Raw genomic sequence first — 23,669 nt, 5'->3', positions numbered from 1 at the left:
AGTTAAGGAACGAATGGACAAATATAACGGCAATTCTGCCACATTAAATAAAGAGAAGCTGGATTTGTACAATATGTTTAGTAAAGAGCAAGTTACACTGTTAACCATCTTCATGTGACTTTTTACATACGGTAAGTAACTCTAAATATTAAATATATTCAGACTGGTGGTTATTTAGAGTTTAACCGATGGCAAGTCTAAAATGTTGCATGAGAAAGGGAAGAAAAGTGTCCTATGCTTACTGAAGTTTCACACAAACATGGCATGAGAGTATGGCAAATGAAATCAATATCAATCCAGATTAGCCATGATTATTTGGGTACATTCTTAAGAAGATTCTGATAATTATTGAATTCCATGACATACATTTATTTAGACGTATGTGCTGCCTTACCATCTCATGGTGCTCAAGGTGCCTTTCAGTGATAACACAAAAATAGCATGAAGGTTTCAAACATGCAAACGATAACATTAAAAATGTAAACCTTGTAAAAATATGTTAAATCAATTTCAGGGGGCCCATTCACATTTCAGGAAATGAGCGGGTAATCGTACACTTAACTGTTTCAAAAAGTCCAAAGTAAAGAGGCCTGTTGAAAGTTTATTCCAACCTCTGGCTTTATTAAACTATGGAGGTCTGCCAATTCATCTTTTACAAATGGGACTGTCATCAATCTTTCCTTAGTAAATCTCAGATTGTAGATATTATTAGGCAAAATGCTTTCAGATATCCTGGTTCAGAACTGTATAGAGCTGTGTAAATAAATGCCAACATCTTAAATTAGGGCTGGCAGCTAGTATGCTTGCAAAGTAGTAGTAACCTGCTCTTGTTTTCAGAGCCAACATCTGTTTCTAGCCATAACCAGCTAGCACCAGCTGTACTCTAGATTTTTATAACATGTACAACTGAGGTTGTACTATTTTCTCTATGGTAGCAAAGACAGAGCTGATTGCCAGCTAAATCTGTGCCTCTTTCTAAACAAAGATCATATGCATCTCCAGTGATAATTTGACTTTCCAGAGATTCCCAAACTCAGTCCTAGAGAGAAGTGCTAGCACCGGAGGGGTGGGGAACCACTTCCTGGATTTCCAACCTGCCTGACCAGTGAATTGCTAAACTTCCTGGGTCCATTTGCCCTCATCTGGTTTGTCACCATTTGTAAACACTGATCAAATATAAGCTGCTTTTTCAGAACTACTTTAAAGGTCGTTTAGTTTTTGAAGAATTCGGAAAAGGAAAATTGACTCATTCCCAACAACTCAAAACTCTGAATTCTCTGAAAAAGGAAGTAGAAGTAGGAAAGGAATGATTCAGTTATTCACTCTTAAAATAAGGGTTACAGCATCTCCCTTTCATTTATGGACAGTATCTTCTGTGTGGGTTATTTTGGGAAATCGGGACTTCCATCCATATGGGCTTCAAGTATAGGGGCAAAGGACTCCCAAGCCATATTTGGACATGAACTACAGATTCATCATTGGTCATTTAGCATTAAGCTGGTAGTGGTTACTATACTACTATCATGATGTAATTAACAGATTTGAACTTTGGCCAGCATTGAAATAGAATCATCTGCAATCTCCCTTTGCATGCAATATTTATTTGTAAATCTGAATTGCACCGAAAGAAAACTCCCAAGATAAAACCCCTTTAATTTTCATTATTTTATAAATAATACATTTTGGAAGTTTTAATGCATCCCTTTGCAATTATTTTTAATTTCACAATGCTACTCCAAGTCACACCTTTAAAAATAAAAGCTTTTTTATTGGCTTTCGATTTTGTTTGGTTTTGTTTAAATCTACTATTACAGAAACTGAAAATAAACTCCTTCAGCAACTGCAGTTCTACTCTTGGTTATGAATTGGGTTGTGAAGATGCAAAGTCATATTTCACTTTCAATCTACTTCAGTTCTCTCCATGCAATGTCTTTTTCTTCAGGAAACAAATCCAACTTTTTAAGGAATCACTTTTTTGTATGTTATATGAAGGTGCTGAGTCATTGGTTGCGTAGTAGTTGACATAGAGACTGTCTGTTCTAGTTTCCCCTCAGAATTGAGCCTGAATTTTCTAGTAATCTAAAAAGAATATAAAAAGACATTATGTATTATTGGATTCTGTTTAAAATTCAAGAAAACAGCAAAACAAATTAAGATGAAGGGGCATAAATAAAAATCTTCCCAAGTACTACTGTATACTTCATATATATACTTCATATGTATACTTCATATATATACTGCATACTTCAAATCCTCGCAAAATTCCAAAATATTGTGGCTTATTTCAACGTTTATCTTTTCATTTGACACTTATTGGAAGGAGGAGGAGAAATCTTTTTAGAAGACTTCTGAACACAAACCAGAATATTGGTATGTAATACAAAAAGGACAGACTAATGGGTACCCTTAGAATAAAAGTACAGAAATCTGTCAATAAATCATGGTGATCTCTTTGCTTTGCATATTTACATTTGCTTCTAATTTCTCAAGTTACAATTAAACAATTGTAAGTAATAAACCTAATAGTAATTCTTAAAAAAAGAGGTAGAATAGTTTACGATTAAATACCTTTGAAAATTACAGGATATTATGTCAAAGAGTTTATTAGTAGCCCATCTCAAAGGATTGTGGGGAAAATAGGAGGTGGAAGGCTATTAGGTATGTTCATCACCTTGAGTTACATACAAAAATAATAAAGGCTAGATCAAAATAAATAAGTAAAATAAGTTTCACATACCAATACTGGTCTGCAATGCTCATCAAATTCTAAAAAACAATTCTGTTTCTCATCTAGATTTTGAATCTATTGGTGCCCTTTGTTCCTTTGAAATAGTTACTTGTAGAATGAGAATGAAATACCCAGGATTGCAAAACCCTCCCCAAGAAATTCTGCCAAAAATTGTTCTTTTGGGGCAAGTATTCAAAACAACTTGCAAAACAGTTTGCCTGGTACAGATGAATAATAAAAATTGTACAGTAATAACATTAACAGACAAATGTCTATTAATGGACCAATTATTTTCAGGGATAGATTATGAAAAAAGACAACTACTGCAAATCTTTTTAGATATTTTACTCTTTTTATATCCCAAATCAATCCACTGCAAGATAAAGGCCTCTTTAGTGAAGTTTATGGATCATAATCTACAAGGCTAGTTCTGTGCAGGTTGGCAAATAGGTGTGTTCTGGTTTCCCAATCCAGAGCTAAGACTAGAAGTAGAATTTGGGAATTTGGCTTCTACTCCAGCACCTTAATCATTACACCACATTTTCAATTTCTGAACGGACTTTTGGGGGTGTATGGTTGTGAAATTCACTATTGTTACATAATTACCAAGAAATAGTATAGTAAATATCAAAACAGAGCTCTTCACTTAAGATTCACTTAAAGATATAGAAAGGGGGAGACCTGATTCAGAGTAATAGCTATGAAAAATAATTTGGACTAGCAAATTATTCCAAACTTTAAGACTATTAATGTGGTTGCAAGTGGCTGCAAAAAAAAAAAAAGCGCAAATGAAATTTTAGATTGCATGAACAGTACTTTCATGCAGTACTCACAAGAACTGTTTGAATAAAGTCAAACTCCATCTTGAGTATTGTGTCCAGTTCTAAGCACTTCACTTATTGTGTCCAGTTCTAAGCACTTCACTTATTGTGTCCAGTTCTAAGCACTTCACTTATTGTGTCCAGTTCTGGGCACTTCACTTAAGACTATTTGAAGCTAGTTGAGAGAAAGGTAGCAAGAAAGATCAGGAGGGCACGAACTACGTCCTGTGAAGGGACATTGAGGGCACTGGGACAGTTTGACCAAAGATTTTGGCTAAAAACTGAGAGCTGCTATAAATACCTTTGCTCTTCCATAACTCTAGAAATCTTTGATCACTAGTTAAAGAGAATAAGAATGCTACTACTCCACTCAAAGAGAAACAAGATAACTTTAAAGCAAACATTTTAACTTAATTGTGAAAGCAGCTTCTCTTTTGTCTTATGTGATCAAGCTGCTCTCAGTGTTTTCTGGATTTATCAAAAGTTTCAGAATAAATCTTTTTATATTTATGTTTTGCAGGTAAAAGTATTTTGTTATTGGTTTTTTTGGCAGAATTGGTAAATTAGCACACACATAGTCAATCTCAAAGATTCTCATACTTTAACTAGGATTTATATTACACATCATAAAGATTTGTGAAGAACAATGCAAGTAGCCATTTTTATTTAACCTCAATCCCAATCTACCATTTGACTTTAATCCTATATTCTTTACAACTCCAAATATTTGATTAGATATGCATAAATGGTCAATTAATGAGATTCCTATAGAACAGGTGTGAACTTATAAATATCTTGGACTTCAGATTCAGACCTCCTTATCTTGATTTCTCTTGACTGACCAGTGTTGCTTAATGTATTCACAAAGTCGACAAGGTCTTTCGGGCTATGATTATTTTGCACCTTCTGTATAGGGATTCAGATTTGTACTTTTATAAATTATAATATCCTTAAAGCTTTCCAGTGCAAGTTTTTGAAAGCTATCTTTGCAGGTCCAAACTGCAGTTCAACATTGCTGCCTTATGTCTAGAGACAGAATGGGTTTCTGTGGGTTCCATAGCCTGGTATTATCACATTAATTAGTGTTAACCCCCCCCCCCCCCTTGCATCTGATCACACTAGTTCTTAGATATCATTTTAAACCAACTTGTCTAGCAAGAGCTAAAAGCAGTCTTCAACTTCTAGGATTCTCTTTGGAGACCCTCTTCCCATTTGGGTGTAAAAAGGCCAGGAGTACTTAAGAATCTGAGATACTGATTTTCAAACCATTCTAAGTCTAGTATCCAATCTCACAGTCCACAGATTCATCTTGACCAAATTGAAAACAGTGTGGTTTGGGGACATGCAAAACTCCATCGGAGCATCAGAATCTATGGAAAACAGTACAAAGTAGCCTCTGCTCTACCAGTCTTAAAAGCAGGAGGACCAGATCACTGGACTAGATGAAAAATCCTAGCAGTGATGCAGGAATGAGAGTAAAATTACCATTTGAAGAGTTTTAAATATTATAATAGCACAAAGAAACCTTTGCATCAAGCAAATGTACTCTGGTACAGTAGAATTAGCTGCAAATGTCTTAATCCTAAATTCCATTTCATTACTTTCATTTTCACTTAGCTAAAACTAAATGGAAAGGTCAAATGATGACAAAATATTAGAAGCATAATCTCTAATGATTCAATTAAAATCCATGTTTACAAAATAGCTAGTCATTTTCCACAAAAATAGTTGTGGTTTAATTGAATAGAAAAATAATTTTCAGTAGCATTAGAAGCCATTGTTCTCACATTACTTTGTCCAACAGCAAAACATACAGGTTCTTCAGAAATTCCAAAGGTTCATCATAAATATCACTTTTTGTGTTTTGTATTTAAGAAAAAAATGCTATATAATTAATAATTATAGAAATTATTACAAATGTATAGAATGGAATTGACCAGAAATAGAAGAGTTTCTGGGGAATCTAATAGAAAAATTATATTGTTTGGGCTAGCAATAGGATACCGAGTACATATTCATCAACTAAATTACAATTAAGCATACTTACTTGCTCTACATGAGGTTTCTTGGCAAAGGAAATCCTTGCTACTGAGTTGGAAGCTATAGAAAGCTCTTGCCCATTTACCTCTCCCTCTTCTACTTCCACCAACCCTACATAAAACAAACAAACAAACTTGATATACATAGGATTCACGGAACTATATCAAATATACCTCCATTTACAAAATATACCTCCATTTACAAAAACAAAAGGGTAGATAGAAAATTTTCTAAATGCTTTCAGGAAAATCAAGTTCAAAACTGGGATTAAAAACAACTAATGCAATAAGATTGATACCTGTGTTCTGAGCACTAATGAAGGCCACCTTGTTAGTGTCAGGTTGGATGCGGATAAATCCACATTCTCGATGCATTGGTTTCTTGGTGTCTGGATGGAAAGCATTGAAACTGTTGGGATAAAAAACAGTACTATCTGCATTCTTCTGTTAACAAATCCACATAAATCAGAATTCATTCATTCATTTGCCCCCAATATTATTTGAATGAAAGAAATGTGAGTGGCATTCTCATATACTCTTTTTAAGTAGGAAACCTGAAGTACTGTTGAACAGTATTCAAATGTAAAGTAATATGTTCATCATAAAATTATTGTCTGAAGCAAGATATACCTCTCTCTGCTAAAATATTGGACCATTTTTATAGTCTTGATTCAGAAAATAATTTATCGATGTCATTAGATAACTATCGGACTATCTGACATTCAGAAATAGATATGCAAAAATAATAGGATACTGCTTTTCCTGTAGGCACAAAATGCCCCAAATTCTTGCTCATTATAAATTGTTGTTCATTGATCATCTTAATCAGTTCATGACGATTAATACTAGAAAATAGTGCTATTTCTAAACAGCAAATCCAAAAGGGATACAGGCAAAAACCCCATGCTTTCCCACATAACTTCCTTGTTTCCTTTCCTACATTTATGATGTAACAGAATAGTTTCTATACTTTCATTCCTTCATGCTACACAAAGCAAGGTTAGATGCTTATTTCTAGCTTAGATGGTTCCTAAAAAGTTATGCAAGTAATGTAAAAATCACAAATTCCCTTGAGCTAGCCCACAAAGAGTTAAAGTGTTTCTAATTATTAACAATTAACGAAGAGAAAATCAAATTTTCTGTGGCAGTCGTTTGAGGGCTTGCAGTGTAGAAAGGGGTTTTCTCCTAAAATTAGTATACCAGCATTCTATGTAGTTAAGGTTTTCTTTATACCTCATTAATATTTAGGAAGTCATAGCAGTACATTATTTACTACATATTGTTTCAGAGGTATTCTTCTTAAACGTATGAAAAAAAATCCAGAAAACTCACGAGAAATTCAGCATGGGTTGACCAACGTGAGAGATGTGCACTTCTTCAAGATATTGGAAGGGCTTCATTGAAGGGAAGGTACCATCTCCTGGGGGATCTGAAAGCCATGTGCCCAGCATCCAGGAGAGTGGTTCAATCACAGGATTCAACTGTGCAGTTTCTAAATAAATAAGCAATCTGAGAGTAATCAAACTGTACCAGTTTTTTGAAAGTAGCAATAGGCAACCTTCTTTAATAAGTTGTATAAAATTCCAGAAGAAATGATAAATAGATCCTTATAATATCAGCTTTCTAATTGCAAAATCAAATGTATTCTAAACATTTTATTAAAAATGTATTCTTTTGAATTTGGAGAAAACCTGAAGAAAATCAATGGAGTACTGTATTTGTAAAAAAAAATATTCAAGTTAATTTTGTTCCACAGATATCAGGCGGGGCTTCTTGGAAACTATAATAGACAATAATCTACTTTAAAAGAATTATTTTAGGAGTCTAAGGAAATCTATTTTCTTACGATTATATGAAGCTTAGGACAGTGCTGAATTTGGAGTCAGTATTTCCATGGAATGGAAACTAAAAACCGGTAAGATTTTTTGGGGGGAATGAATTCAAATAACAAAACTTGAAAAATGAAGTGAGGCTAAAGAAGTGTTTTTACTACCATCTAGTGGATGAACTCACATCATAGCAACTCAAAACATAAACAGCACTATTACTTTTCAAATTAAGCAACATTTTGCAAATGTTTAACTTATATTTGCTTATGGAACTGCAACCATAACTGTATCATCATGCATAGTAGAAAGCTATTCACAAATTCAAGTTAAATACATGCTCTGTAGGCATTACACTTCCATATATTCTCACTGACACATACCTACACATAAACCAAACACACTAACTCAAGGAGGGAATGAAGAGGGCAACTAAGTCACTAACAACTCCATGGCTTTAGATTTTTAGGGATCAGAAGGGAAAAAAATGAAAACTGATTGGGAACGGGAATAGAATGTATTGGTGGCTATTAACAATGAATGAAGAAAAGGATGTAAGAGATAAAAGGATGGATTGAACTATGCTATTGTTTGAGTAAGCAAACTGCAATCACACTTAAAACTATTTTTAAATTTCCCTAGGGATGAATGTGACAGCTACCGACAAACATTAATAGAGAAATCAGATATTTTGATGCAGCTGAGTACTGACATATAAGTACACAACCAGCCCTGGGTATTCTCCCCCTTTTTTGTGGCTGGAACAAATAAAGGAATAGAACTTATTAAATATGTTGGCATGCAGTAGAAATTTTATATCATGATTTTACAATTTAAATATAAAAACTGATCTAAAAACCAAAAGACACATTTTAATAATTTGTTCCAAATCATTTTGCTCACAACTTGATTTATTCTTCTATGTCATAATTTGACTAATTTTCCAACCGATCATGCAAGAAGTTTTATTTTTATTTTTGGATTGAATTAAACCAAAGAGAATGGTGAAATATAAATAGTTCCCTAACTTAGAAAACTGATCCAAAACAAAATATTACATATTATTAACCAGTAGGCTTCACCAAAAGCCATATAAAAACACTGCCTAAGCAGTGCCTAAGTTCTTCTTGTTCATCCTCTCCCTCCTTTTAGCACTATGCTAAATGCTGTTTGGTGCAATTCAAATCTCCTATTTTACATTGCAAATGCTGCAATAGTACTTAATTGAACAGCTTCAAGGAGTTCATAATTTCACTGAATATATATTGTTTTCTAATAAATTAGTATGGTTACATAATTTTAAAAATTTTGATACCTATCTACTACAATTTTATAATTATTTTGAAAAGGGGAAACTCGTGGAACTACATTTACTGAAATAGTTAAAAACTAATAAATATTACAAATGTTACAGTTAACCTATCAACTTCATAATCCCCTTCTGAATAGTTCATCTAATAGTTGTGCTATTAAGATGCAATTAATAGTAAATAGTATAAAAATAGTAGAGTTTAAAAGCTTATTATGTATTATAGTATTTATGAGGACTAAATTACTGAGAAATGATATGCTATACATTATAAATAATAATATGCTATAAATTTTAAGTATTTATATATCTTGAACACAACAATATTTTGTTAGCATTCATGCCCTGGAAATTGAGCTGAATGTTAGCCAAATTCTTGCCACCGCAAACATTGACATAATTGAATTCAAAAACATATAGGAACTTCCTGGTCCTTAACATTAACAAAGTAGGAGAAAGAGTGTGCAAATCTGGAATTTTCTATTTTTGGTACTATCATGGGTTCAGAAACAATCAACAATCAGTACAAATTCAAACATTATAGAATTTACTGTCTGTGCAGTACTCCTGATTTAAATGTTTTCTACATGCAAAGGAAAAAAATAGCAATCAGCAGTGTAATTTAATATACAGTACATAAAACATAAGCCACATCTCTATATTCATCATGTATTAGTACTTCAATTTTAAAAAGCAGCTTTTTTACACAGTACCTGTTTGGATTTCACGACTGGCCATATTTTGCAATATTATTTATAGCTTGCTTACTTAAGATCACTAATCCTTTCCCTAGCCTCCATGAGAAGCTGCAAACAATCTAAGACAAAACAGGAAACAATCTTTGGACTCTATAAAGGTTATTGCAGTGTTTTCTGGGATTTGTAGTCAAGTTTAACAAGTTATGCAGAATTGATCTGAAAGTTCGGCATAGATTGTGACTCACAATTCTTTTTGGTTCCTTCTGCTTTTTCATAAAAAGGTAAGGCACATACTAGCATCCCATAAAACAAAGGCAAGCATTCAGTACTGTATTCAGCTTGTAAAACAGGGCAGAAACAAAGAAGGAGAAAGTTAAAAGCCAGACTGAGAAATGTTAGCATGGCTAAATAGTTGTTTTGCTAATGAAATCTAATTTGCCAGGCTTTCTTTTTTATAAGCTATGTAAACAAGAGATAGAAATGGTGGCAGCTTATATACATTTACAAATGAAAATGTACCTCAACAATATTACAGTTCATTATGAGTGATATTCGAAAATAAATTTATGTCCCAAGCATAAATTAAGGGTCCTGGGTGCTCTCTGAATTTGGTTGCTTTCTTGCAGATATTTCATTACCCAAACTAGGTAACATGCATCAGTGTTAGTCTATCATCACTTGCACTGATGATGTTACCTGGTTTGGGTATTGCAACCTCTTCAAGAAAACAACCAAGCTCACAAAACACCAAGGACCCCTCATTTCAACCCTGAGTTACAAATATTTTCTTTATTGGTAAAATATAAAGAATTATAAATCTAATCAGGGTTATAATCTAATTAGGAAATATTAAAAGGGCAATGTGGCCCCGTGGGTTCTTTTGACAAGATTTAAACAGCAGCATCAGGTAACTGTAACCAATATAGTATAAATGTAGTTCCTAGATTTCTTGTTTGGAAAGTGCAATATGGCACAGAACTAAAGCAGATTTAGTTCTATCTACCGGACATTTCCACCCCCCCAAGGAGAAATGTATATAAAGGGAAAATAGAGCAAGTGACCCTTGAAAATATTCTATGATAAGAAACTTTATTAATTATCTGACCTTGTCTACCTGTTTCTCAGAAGGAAAACTCTGATGCAGCAGAGTTCAATCCTGCATCCTATGCTATTTAGCTTAAATATGAAATCAATGGGCAGATCATGCAGAAATATCAATACACTACTGTAATTTAATTCTGCTCAAGCCAAGACCAGAAAAAATGACTGTCAGTGCAGATCTTCTAAGTAATGCGTAACACAAAATCTCCATTAACAATTTGATCCAGTTTGTTTCTGACACTTAAGTTTCTTCAAAATGCCTTGACTATCTGGTTTTAAATGTTATTCATGTTTTCTTCTTTTGAATGTTTTTCTGTGGGTTCCCCCCCCCATATTTATCATGATTGAGAAAGGATATAAATTTTGTTAAATAAATTGACAACATACTCCTATTAAATTGTGTCCTATTTTAAAAATAAATTAAAAGGATTAGATAAGAAATTAGGCATTCAGAATAAATATTATATAAAAATCTGAAGGCTGGCAACAATTGGTTTCCAACACAAAAGAAATGTGTACATAATTTCTCCTACAGAATACCAAAAATATATCTGTGTTTTTTATTCTCATTAAACAAATTAATAAGTAACAGTAATCATCCCTCAGAAGTATGAAATCTGTTCTTCTGTGTAGCACATATAACATAACTAAAGCCATAGTTTAGTAGATCATTAAAAATTACACCAATAGGGATTATTGTAATGCCAAATCATAACAGTCCAATGGCCAATTCTTTGGTGCTTAACTCACATTATATAAAAATTCTAAATGTTTCCATCACAATCTCAAATGTAACATTTGTTCTTTTAACTTAAAGTGCATGGCTTTCATACATTTCTTTGGGACAGTAGCTATAATCAGTGGTATAATTGAAATTGGGACAAAGAATACCCACCATTAGGAGGTCTTGGAATGCAGGCAAGGAAAGCATTCTGACCTCATTTGGAACATCTTTTTCTTTTGCTGTTTTAAATCATTACTGAAGGGAAACAACCTTGGTCCCTAGTGCTGATAACCTCAATATTAGGAGTGAAAGGCAGGATTTGCCAATTCCCAACTGGAAGGATACAGGGCCACATCACTTGGCCATTTTCAGGCTTTAGTAAATTTGCATTACTAAATGTACAGTTTACTTGTAAAGAGCATAGGAAATGGATGTGAAGGACAGGAGGAACAGTCACTACCAAGAAACTAGATTGACTGACAGACAACTGAGTCTGGCCAAGAAACTAATTTGAAAAAAACAAGCCCTCCTATTCACAATAAGATAAAGTGAAGGAGGGTGGCAACACATTCAAGACTTGCAAGATTCTGTAACTATAGCTGTTACCCATAGCATTGCATCTTTGTTTCTTTCCCATTTTGGGTGTAATTCATGTTTGAAACTTCGTTCAAATGCTGGTTCAGTTATATTTTTGGCATGACCTATATTTTTTAGGTCTGTATTCCACCACTTGACAGCCAAGCCTCCAGTTCAAACAGAATTAATTTTATCTCTTAGGAAATGCTATACTAATAAAGGGATATTCATTCCTGAAATTTAAATGTAATAAAATATTAATAATAATGAGGGGGGAGTTACTGCGCAGCAGCATGAAGCGAAAAGAAATTAAGATTAGTGAAAGTGAGCTGGTGAACTATGAGTAGATGAGAAGATGGAAGCATTAGTATGTCAGCTTATTGGAGAAGAAAGAACTCAGTTGAAGATAAAATGGAAGGGAAGAAAGACAAACTGAGTTTATACTGTATGCAACAAAGGAACATCTAGGTGGAAATTAGTTAAATGTGACCATGGAATGTTGGAGATGCCAGGTAGTAGAAGACACTGATGGCATCCAAGGAGTGAGTAGAACAGTGAAAGTGGTCTGAAAGAGAGACAACTGGTAAAAATGGGATGGATGTCCCAGAGCATTATCGGCAACAGAAGCAGACTCTATCTTTTTGGAAGTGTTGCTACCTGTTCAAGCCTCATATTTGGCTTGGTTGGGTATATCCATAAGGACTATTATGTGAGGCCACTTGATTGCCTTCACCTTTGAACAAGGAGAAAACATATAGGAAATGACCATGACTTCAACTATTCTATGAGGACCACTGGCTAGTTTTGGAAAAGTGGTAGATAGAATCAGTCTTATGGAAGGTCATTTGGAAAAACAATCTATTTGAGGTGAGGATAAGGGAGGATAAAGGAAAAGTTAATAAAAGTGGAGTATATGGGTTGGATCTGTTGATAAGGATATATGCTCTTCTCCAGTTGCAAGACAGAGAATAATCAGAGTAGGTTTGGGGAGTCAGAAGTCAAGGATGATATTTTCCACCAATTATGGATACAAGTGGAGTCTACTTGGGGAGAGTGGAAATATAATTGACCTTGGTTGGGATTATGGTAATTAGAGGACATTTAGATGGGATTTCTGCAACTAGTAGTAGCAACTCAGACAAGGGAAGCCAAATGATGGAGAAAGTACATGGGATTATTGATGTGTGAAAAGTGTAGAACATTGGAGTGTGTGACTGGTATAATTAAAAATTAAGATAAGACAGTGATGGATGAGAATCTCTTCTAGGCAAGCAGGACCAGATCTTGAGAACAATAAAATTGGAGGAGGATATAGAGGAAGGAGTGAAGAATATAATAGTATTGAGAGAAAGAGCTAGGGCAAGAGGCAATGTGAATATTTCTTGAACAGAAAAAAAGAAACATCATATTTTATGCTAGATACCTGCATATTTTGCCATCAATTTTTCTCAGCTGTGAAAGTGCAGAGAATACTAACCACAGTCCTGGGACAACAGGTTGTTCAAGAAGGGGAAATTAATCCTCTTCAGCTCATCCAGCTTTTCCTTCAGCTTTCTAACCTGGCTGTCAGAGCGGCTGATTTTTTGCCTCAGCTGCTTCAGCTCTCCATTCTTCTTTTCTACTTGTTCTCTCAAACAACACACTTGACTTTTACTTTGCCTAGAGGAGAAGCAGTAGGAATGAAGGGAATCAATGAGCTTGCATGCTCCTGAAGCAGACATAATGACCTCATTGATTGACATGGGGTTGGCATCAGTCTCTCCCTTCTGACCTACTACAGCTTCTGTGGCTGGTTTAGGGGTCAGATCTGCAGGGGATGCAGACATGCTTTGGGAAGATTTCTGGGGGATAGCAGTAAGAGAAGAAGTAGAGGAGGCTTCTCTAAACCTCGTGTCCTGCTCCATAGGGTTGTTACCAGAATTTGATTCCACACTTCTCCTTAACCTTTTTCTTTCTAGTGGTTCCTTTGGAAATGATGATTTCTCTCTAGTATGCTTGGAGAAAAAGCTGTAAGAATGAAGGGATCCAATAAATTTACATGCACCTGACACCGGAGGTGTGAAGTCATCCTCTGATATACCATTTTTATCAATTTTGAAACTTCCTGGATGGATAACCACTTCAGAATGGTCCTCAACAGAATGATTTTCTGGCTTATGCTGAGTAACTTTTGTAACTAAGTTATCTGCTAACATCCTTCGGAGAGAACCTTCAAGTTGGACCTGAAAATTCTCCCCCTGCTCAGTCATTGACCCAATTTCAGCTTGAAGAGTCATGTGCTCCATATTATTAGTTCCTTCCACAAGCAAGTCTTGGCCAGATGATAAGGTTCCTTCAACTACCTCCCCACTTCCTTCATTTGATTGATTGCCATTTCTTTGTAGAGTCTGGGTTATTATTTTTCTCTTTCTTTTGAGATAACCCCTGCTGTTGCCCCTTGGTTCAGAAATATGGAATATAGATGGGATGGCGGTAGGTTTCAGAAACCGATGCTGGTCTTCCAGCCGTTTTGAAAAACTGTCTTTAGTGAAGTGTTCACTGCAGAGAAAAGAATACTTGGTGGGGATCCAATTGTCCCGTTGCACTGCTTTCAACCACTGGATTAGTCGCTTTGAATCCTTTAATGGAAACCTTCGAAGAAGCATAAAAGCAGAAAGTTACTACATGCATTTCTTTTTTTTCTCTCTTGAAATTATGAAAATACATACAGGTGAAACTCAAAAAGTTAGAATATCGTGCAAAGGTTCATTTATTTCAGTAATGCAACTTAAAAGGTGAAACTAATATATGAGATAGGCTCATTACATGCAAAGCAAGATGCTTCAAGCCGTGATGTGCCATAATGGAGATGATTATGGCTTACAGCTCACGAAAACCCCAAATCCACAATCTCAGAAAATTAGAATATTGTGAAAAAGTTCAATATTCTAGGCTCAAAGTGTCCCACTCTAATCAGCTAATTAAGCCATAATGCCTGCAAAGGGTTCCTGAGCCTTTAAATGGTCTCTCAGTCTGGTTCAGTAGGAAGCACAATCATGGGAAAGACTGCTGACCTGACAGTTGTGCAGAAAACCATCATTGACACCCTCCATAAGGAAGGAAAGCCTCAAAAGGTAATTGCAAAAGAAGTTGAATGTTCCCAAAGTGCTGTGTCAAAGCACATTAATAGAAAGTTATGTGGAAGGGAAAAGTATGGAAGAAAAAGGTGCATGATCAGCAGGGATGACCGCAGCCTGGAGAGAATTGTCAGGAAAAGGCCATTCAAAAGTATTGGGGACTTTTACAAGGAGTGGACTGAGGCTGGAGTCAGTGCATCAAGAGCCACCACACACAGACAGATCCAGGACAGGGGCTTCAAATGTCGTATTCCTCTTGTCAAGCCACTTCTGAACAACAAATAACGTCAGAAGTGTCTTACCTGGGTGAAAGAAAAACAGACCTGGTCTGTCGCTCAGTGGTCCAAAGTCCTCTTTTCTGATGAGAGCAACTTTTGCATCTCATTTGGAAACCAAGGACCCAGAGTCTGGAGGAAGAATGGAGAGGCACACACTGCAAGATGCTTGAAGTCCAGTGTGAAGTTTCCACAGTCTGTGTTAATTTGGGGAGCCATGTCATCTGCTGGTGTTGGTCCACTGTGCTTCATTAAGTCCAGGGTCAATTCAGCCATCTATCAGATTTTGGAGCACTTCATGCTTCCTTCCGCAGATGAGCTTTATGGGGATGCTGACTTCATTTTCCAGCAGGACTTGGCACCTGCCCACAGTGCCAAAAGTACCAAAACCTGGTTCAGTGATAATGGGATTATTGTGCTTGATTGGCCAGCAAACCTGCCTAATCTGAACCCCATAGAGAATCTATGGGGCATTGCCAAGGGAAAGATGAGAGACATGAGACCGAACAATGCAGAAGAGCTGAAGGCCACTATTGAAGCATCCTGGTCTTCCATAATACCTCAGCAGTGCCACAGGCTGATAGCTTCCATGCCACGCCGCATTGAGGCAGTAATTGCTGCAAAAGGGGCCCAAACCAAGTACTGAGTACATATGCATGCTTATACTTTTCAGAGGTCCGATATTGTTCTATGTACAATCCTTGTTTTATTGATTGCATGTAATATTCTAATTTTCTGAGATTGTGGATTTGGGGTTTTCATGAGCTGTAAGCCATAATCATCACAATTATGGCACATCACGGCTTGAACTATCTTGCTTTGCATGTAATGAGTCTATCTCATATATTAGTTTCACCTTTTAAGTTGCATTACTGAAATAAATGAACTTTTGCACGATATTCTAATTTTTCGAGTTTCATCTGTAAACTAAATAAACCTCAATCTTCTGAAAAAGTTAGATATAATATGTAGACATAAGTAGCATTCATTACATTTTTAAAACCAGTATTTTATAAAGATGCTGAGCTGTTTTAGATTTTGACATATTCAATAGCTATTTTTATGAAACAATCATTTCCAAAAAGCAGTTCAACAATTAGATTTTAAAAGATTATGTCATATTTATCTTTTAAAAGATAATGTCATCCAAACATTAATCCCAAGTGAATTTATGCCCCAAAGGTTCTCAGTCAACTAACTGCATATGATCAAACTACAGACTAAAAATGACAAAGAATTGGATGAGATAGCTAATACAAAAATACATAATTAAAAATTCAGAATGGTTTTGATAAGTTAGAAAAGCAGACTATGAAAATATAATTAAATTGAATAGAATCAAACACAAAGTTCTCCTCAGAAACTACAGTCAAATATTCAAACAAAAGATTGAGGATACTTGACTTGCTTATATGTAAGAAATTCCTAGAATGCTCTAAACTAGCTATGAGTCATCAAGGAGATACCAAAAATTTTAGATTACAACAAAAAGAGTAGCTCCAAATCATGGGACTATAGCTTCCCTTTATTTTGAGTGGTTACACTCCCACTTCAAGTATTGTGTTCAATTCTGGATATCATACTTCAAGAAATATTCAGAGAAACTGGAACACATTCAGAGAAGTCCAATGATAACTACCAAGGTACTAGAAATCACAATCTAAAAGATAGATAGAAATAGTTGGGTCCATTTAGTTTTTAAAGAAACAGAAAATATGAAAGCACTATTCAAGTACCTGAAAGGATGTCAAATACAAGTTCAAACCTATTCTCCATTGTTCCAGAATGCAATGCTTAGTTTAATACACTAAATAGTATATTAAAGTTGAAGAAAATTGAATCCAATTGAATTTTACAACTTTTTTTCTAGCAATAACAGCAGTCTGAAAGCGGTATCAGTTAGTGAGATGAACTGTGTATTCTCGATGAACTGTGTATGTAGATTAGAGTTCCGTGTGATGGGATGGCTGTATTGTGTTTTTAAATGAATGTTCTTCCAGAACTCATTTCTATTTATTTTTCAAAATGTTTTTAATAGATATAGGAGGTGATCAGGCTGAGCCCTGAGACAGGATCAAGGATGTCATCAGTCTCAATCCCTTCGTGCCCACAAGAGATTGAAGTCTAGCCCATCTTGAATTATGTAGATTCTTGTCTACCGCCAATTTGCTTTGACCATTAGTAGTTCAGATTCTTGTAGAAAGTGCTAGCATGCAATAAACTTACATTCATTTGAACTTGCTTCCTGATTTCTTGCACCTGACATTATGACATTGTTGTAATTGTTGGTTATATGCCCAAAGACATACTCAGCGAAACGGGCAGCCATATACTAGTAAATGTGTTTAATTAATCAAGTAAATACATTTCCCTTTTCACCCATTTCTAGTTTAGTGTGTCAAGGCTAAATATTTGTGAAACTCAAATTTTATGTTATAGCTAATCATAATTAGAGGACACCATGCAATTCTAAGCATGTTTCGAAGTCAGTTTTAATATTTTAATGGAACTTACTCAAAAGAAATGTATATAGACCTCTTGTTATAGAAATTATGTATTTCTTCTCCAGTTATTACCATAATTGGGACCAGAATTTTTCATTTGTTAAGATACAGAAGAAATTTAATCACATATATGGTATATAGTTAGAACTATATAGTTGGAACCTTAAAAAGATGTCACACATCTATTTCCAATTTTTAAGCAGCAAAAGTTAAGCAGCAGTAATAATTTATTTTGCCCTTTTTTATTATTACCTTTATTGTCAAAGTACACAATGTATAAAATGAGACTGGCTGAGCCTCCCTTCGTGCACCCCCCCAACACAACTCACAGTGAGGACAGAAGTCCCTAACCCAGTCCTAACCTTATTACGCTATGTGACCTTGTTGCACAACACGCCAGCCTTGCATGTCTATTATACTATGTTGATATGAAGCTATTTTCTGTTCAAAAGTCTGACAGCCCACGGGTAGAAACTGTTCTTCAGCCTGTTGGTGCGGCTAGCTATGCTTCTATATCTCCTACCTGATGGTAGGAGAGTGAAGAAGTGCTGAGTGATGTGAGTCATCCCTGATAATTTTCCTCACTCTTCTAAGGCAGTGAGCCCTAGCAATGTCATCTAGTGGTATCAGCCCATGATGTTTTGTGCTGTGCTCACTACCCTCTGTAATGTCTTTCTATCCGCGGCTGTCAAGCCAGCATACTACACAGTAATGAAATATGTGAGGTCACTTTCTATTGTGGACTGGTAAAAGGAGGTCATCAGTCGTTGTTCCATTTTATTCTTTCACAAGATCCTAAGGAAATGGAGTCTCTGTTGGGCCTTTCTGGCGACCTGGGTTGTGTTGATTTTCCAGATGAGATCTTTGCTGAGGTAGACTCCCAGGATCTTAAAGGAGGAAACTCTCTCCACACAGCCCCCCTCGATGTAAAGTTGGGCAGGTTCCTCTCTCTTCTTCTGGAAATCTAACACTATCTCCTTTGTCTTGCTAATGTTTAGTTGCAGGTTGTTTTCTAGGCACCATGAGGATAATTTTTGAACCTCCCCCCTGTATGCTGTTTTGTTTCCACCTGTAATGAGACCCAATATGTAGTATCATCTGTGAACTTAATGATCACAGTGGATGGGTCAGACAATACACAATCATGTGTGTACAGTGAGTACAGGTAGGGACTGAGCACACAGCCCTGTGGGGAGACAGTGCTAAGCTTCAGGGAGGTGGATGTGAAGACCCAGCCCTCACTGTTTGTGGCTGGTCCCTCTGAAAATCTTTGATCCATTCGCAGATGGAAGAGGGGAAATCCAAGTCAGCCAGCTTTTGAATAAGGATACTCAGCAGGATAGTATTGAAGGCCAAGCTGTAGTCAATGAAAAACATCCTGACATAGTTTCTGGGTTTCTCCAGTTGGCTCGCTACAGAATGTAAGGCAGTAGCTATGGTGTCATCTGTCGATCTGTTCCCATGTAGGCAAACTGATGTTTGTCAAAGTCTGATGGGAGGCATGTCCTAAGGTGTTGGAGAACCAGTCTTTCGAAGCATTTCATCACTACTGACATTAACGCGATAGGTCTGTAGTCATTTAGACAGTTAATTGCTGTTTTCTTGGGGACTGGGACAATAGTGGCTGTTTTCAAGCATGATGGAACACAGGCTATTTGCAGGGAGATATTAAAGATCTTTGTCGGGACCCCTGCTAATTGATCGCCACAAGTCTTTACCACTATCCCCAGCACCCCATCTGGACCTGCAGCTTTACTGGGATTCACAGGCTTCAGTGCAGCTCTCAGTTGATGTTCGTATAGGGTGATTGGCTGGGAATCAGAAAGCTGTCGGGCAAGGCTACGGGGTTTAGTCTTTTCACCTCGTAGCAGGCAAAGTTGTTCAACTCCTCTACCAATGAGGCATCAGCACTGTGTGTCCTTGTGTTGCCCTTATAGTTAGTTAGATGCTGCAGTCCCTGCCACACTTACTTCAAGTTGTTATCTGCTAGGTGGTTCTCCACCTTATATTTGTATTGTTGTTTTGCTGTCTTAATGCCTCTTCTAAGGTTTGCCCGGGCCTCTCTCTCTCTCTATATATATCCCTGTCCCCTGCCCTAAAGGCAGAATCCTGGGCTCTCAGAAGTGTCCATACCTCGGCAGTCATCCAGGGTTTACAATTCCCATACACTCTGATGCACTTGTCCGTTGTTACACTGTCAGTGCACACTTTGATGTAAGAGAGTACAGCATCAATGTATTCATGCAGGTCTTGATGTTCAAATACACACTACTCAGTGGTTTCAAAACAGTCCTGCAGCTGACTGAGAGCACTCTCTGGCCAGATTTTAACCATTTTCATGACTAGCTGAGTTATTTTTCTGAGAGGGACGTACTTCGGGCATGACAGAAGTGAAAGATGGTTGGATGTATCCAGGTGGGGGAGGAGGATTACTCTATATGCCTGTTTCAGGTTAGAGTACACACAATCTAAAGCGTTCTTCCCTCTGGTGAAAAATTGCACGTACTGCACAAACTTAGGGAGAACTGTCTTTAAACAGGTTTGATTGAAGTCCCCAGCCATGACAAGAGCGCCCTCTGGGTGAGTTTGCCGCTGCCTGGAGATGACATCATATAGCTTAGAAAGCAGCACACTGACATTGGCATCAGGTGGAATATAAACAGCTATAATAATTATCAGTGATTTCTCTAGACAGATAAAATGGTCTACATGTGAGTCATCAGTTCTACATCTGGGGAGCAATAGGTATAAGCTACTCTGCTATTAACACACCAGTCACTGTGTATATAGATACAAAGTCCTCCTCCCTTGCTCTTACTGGAGTCGCCATTTCTATCAGAGCAATAAATGACTCGGCCTGTCAACTCCACTGCCGCATCAGGTATAGCTGGGTGTAACCAGGTCTCTGTTACAATCATCACACAACTTTTGCGGAAAAGCCTGCTTGCTGCCATCTGCACTCTAATTCATCAATTTTGTGGACGAGGGATCTGGTGTTGCTTAAAAAGACAATTGGCAGCACTAGTCTATGGGTCTGCTTTCAGAGCTGAGCCAACAGACCAGCTCTACAGCCACGTTTTTGTTTCCGCTCCTTTCGCTTTTGTTGGCATCTCCCCGACCCAATGACAATCCATGGAGATCCTGGAAGCCTCGCTATGCAGTTCGGTATGTTGTGGGACTGCTGAAAATCACTGGTAATCCCAGATAGACTTGCAAGCCCGATGTTTAGCAGCTCTATGCGTGTGTAGGCCAATTTTGCTCCTTGCTCTACACTGTACATACACATCGATACACACATCATTCCAAATGCCACACACTAATACCGGGAGCTTGGGGTCGCTGCGTGTGAGCACACTGCCATCTTGGTGGAAGAAAGGCAGGATCAGGAAGAGGTGAGATTGACAGCAATTAAACTTAACTATTAGAATCATTGTTAAGTTTAATTTAAAATTAAAACCACACAACACAAGCTTGAAGATGTCATGATTCACCTCAAAGTTCTTTGAAATAACTCAATTTTAACCAATTTTGGAAAACTGTTACGGATGACTCCATTTTAGGTAGGGAATGTTTAGAGTGGTTTAGATGGAAGAACAATGCAATTTAAACAATACAAACAATGCATCTAAACAAAGTTGGTTTAGATTGGGAAACAATGCAAGATTCAGTTGACAGCAAAGAAACAGGAAAAAGATATATCAATGAAAAGACTTCTTGAAGAAGTTATTCTTGTATAATCAATCTCCCACTTTGGTCCCAGAAAATAAACAATTGACACAATCAAATACTATAAGCCATCTTTAAAATATGGAGACAAGCAAAACTAATTATAGTGCATATCAAATAATGGCACAGGAAACTCTCCATAGATTTCTTCAGTTCATTAAAAACCAACGGTTATTTCTAATAAACTCATATTTTAAAATAGCACACATTTATATTTTTCAAAAATATAAATTCATTTCACATGCACACAAAAATAAATCACAAGACAATTGCAGAAGAAAAATACGGGATCCAGAGAATACTCACTACTTGTAATAATTGAATCAAACTCCTATGTTGAAAATGTTTTGAGTTGCAAACAGGGGCCAGACATTGTCCTTACTTGGGAATTTCTAGATGCATCTCATTTGATGCTTTTAACTTTAAGCAGTCACTAGCCACCATCCAACCCTTATTTTAAATTCATGTAAATTTCTTCAACTGAATTAAATTAATCTTGCATATTTTCACCTTTGCACCACTTTCACATTTTTAAAAAATTAATCTTAGACAGGAAATAATGGCTACTATTGAATGTTTGAATTTTTAAAATGTTTACATTTTAACACCAACATCAAAAAATATTAGGAACCATCCACTGTAACAATAAAGATATATTTCTTTTACTGCTATATGCAAAATAAATAAATAAGAATCCTTCATAGTTGTTTTACATAGAGTACACAGAGATGACATTTCTTGTTTTACATTAATAGTATACTGAAGAGTACTGTCACTTTTTTGTTTATTTTCTCATAGCTGTAATGTGTTCCTTTTCTAGTTTAAATAAGGATCCACACACTACTGTATATATTGGATTAAAAACCAATCCATATTCAGCAGATACTTCTAGAATAAAATCTATCTCTTGCAAGGATTGGCAAATATGCCATGTCTCAGAGCAAATCAGAGATTAGGATGTGACAGGAAAATGAACCATCAGCTTTTTTTCTTATGAAAGCGGGTTGCTCCATAAGCTACCTACAGATAGATTTGCTACTGAATAAAGTTGGTTTCTCCAGTGGGTGTATACTTGCAAAACTCAGACAAGACAGAACAGGTAAACTTGTGAACAACAGTAATACTGCTTACTCATGCATCCGTGTCCCACATACGAAATTTAATAACTAAAAAAATAAGTAAAAATCAGAGCTAGAACTTGAGGCATATCTTAACACTGGAATGCTTCAACTACAAAACCATGGTGCAGAGTGGCAGTGGAGGAATAGGGGGAGGGGTGTCACTATAACCAAGCAAGTACAGAGTCCTTTCCTTCCCTTCTCAAAAAAAGAAAAGAAGAAAAAAAGCCCAAAACATGTGCAATCATTTCCACAGGAGTTGCAGCCCCTCTCACCATTTTATCTTAAACTGGGCACAGATAGCAAGAAGAATTTGGGGGGTGGGGAGAGAGTAAGAAGGATGAGAAAGGCAACAAATGGGTTTTGAGCCTGCATGTGTGGCTCTGTGTATGGGGGTGAAGTTGGTCCCTATTGTTGGGGCGGGGGGGAGTTAGTCCCCTATTGTTGAAGGGATGCTCACTTGGCCTGTCTGGGAGAGACCAGCAACGAGGGATGCAAGTCGGCGAAAGAACCGTCCAACTCCCCAGAAGGCGAGTGCAAAAAGGTACGTGAAGGGGGCGGCCGGGCTTAGCTTCGGGGGGCATCAGCCTGTCACAGAACTGCGAGCGGAAGAGAAACGGGAAGCTCTGCGTCGGTCCACCCGATCGAAAAGGTGCGCCTCGAGAAGCCCCGTGTCGAGGTACGAAGCAGGAGACGGGCAGGTGCGAGCGCTCCTCTCCCTCCCCCTGGTTACCTGTGGAAAGAGACGGCCACTCGGTCTCGGGGACCTTTGCCCTGCCGGTTGGAGCAATTCAGTGCCGCGCAACAGATCACCATCGCTGGAGGCCGCGCGGGCGGCCCTGCCTCACCCCCCTCTCCGCCCCCCTTTCAGCCGTACAACAAGATGGCGAAGCCAAGCAAGTCACACAGCTGTCTCGCCACACCCTGCAGAGTAACTTCCGTACGGAAGAAGCTGTCATTCAGTTACACCCCACATGCCTTCGGTGGTACAGTATATAAGCGAAGCAGCGCTTACAACCGCCCATAACACTCCTTAATTCTCTTTTGCCTCTCTTTGTATGTCGCCGATTGACTCGCTGTCAGGCAAACCAGAAGCAGCGAAGAGCAG

At 37.0% G+C, this 23,669-nt stretch overlaps 1 protein-coding gene across 3 annotated transcripts; it reads right to left on the bottom strand.

The window, feature by feature from the left end:
• Positions 1 to 1,747: 1,747 nt before the first annotated feature.
• Positions 1,748 to 23,546, bottom strand: THAP4 (THAP domain containing 4). Of its 3 annotated transcripts, none has more exons than XM_026694593.2 (6): positions 23,295 to 23,546; positions 13,300 to 14,453; positions 6,921 to 7,080; positions 5,888 to 5,997; positions 5,597 to 5,700; positions 1,748 to 2,079 (listed from the first exon to the last, which is right to left on the bottom strand). In XM_026694593.2, exons 1-6 carry the CDS (start codon positions 23,375 to 23,377, stop codon positions 1,960 to 1,962), a joined length of 1,731 nt encoding a protein of 576 aa, XP_026550378.1. In that variant the 5' UTR covers positions 23,378 to 23,546; the 3' UTR covers positions 1,748 to 1,959. The 3 variants fall into 3 exon arrangements, with proteins under 3 accessions (XP_026550378.1, XP_026550563.1, XP_087821078.1); XM_026694778.2 differs by having other exon boundaries at positions 13,246 to 14,453; positions 23,295 to 23,441; XM_087964952.1 differs by having other exon boundaries at positions 13,246 to 14,453; positions 23,022 to 23,419.
• Between the last annotated feature and the right edge of the window lie 123 nt (positions 23,547 to 23,669).

This window comes from Notechis scutatus, chromosome 4 (assembly GCF_049901735.1).
Source record: "Notechis scutatus isolate UNSWTSFEM ecotype Mainland chromosome 4, rNotScu1.2, whole genome shotgun sequence".
Lineage (NCBI taxonomy): Eukaryota > Metazoa > Chordata > Lepidosauria > Squamata > Elapidae > Notechis > Notechis scutatus.
Note: the sequence above shows the minus strand (reverse complement) of the source record. Positions and strands in the feature narration are given on the sequence as shown.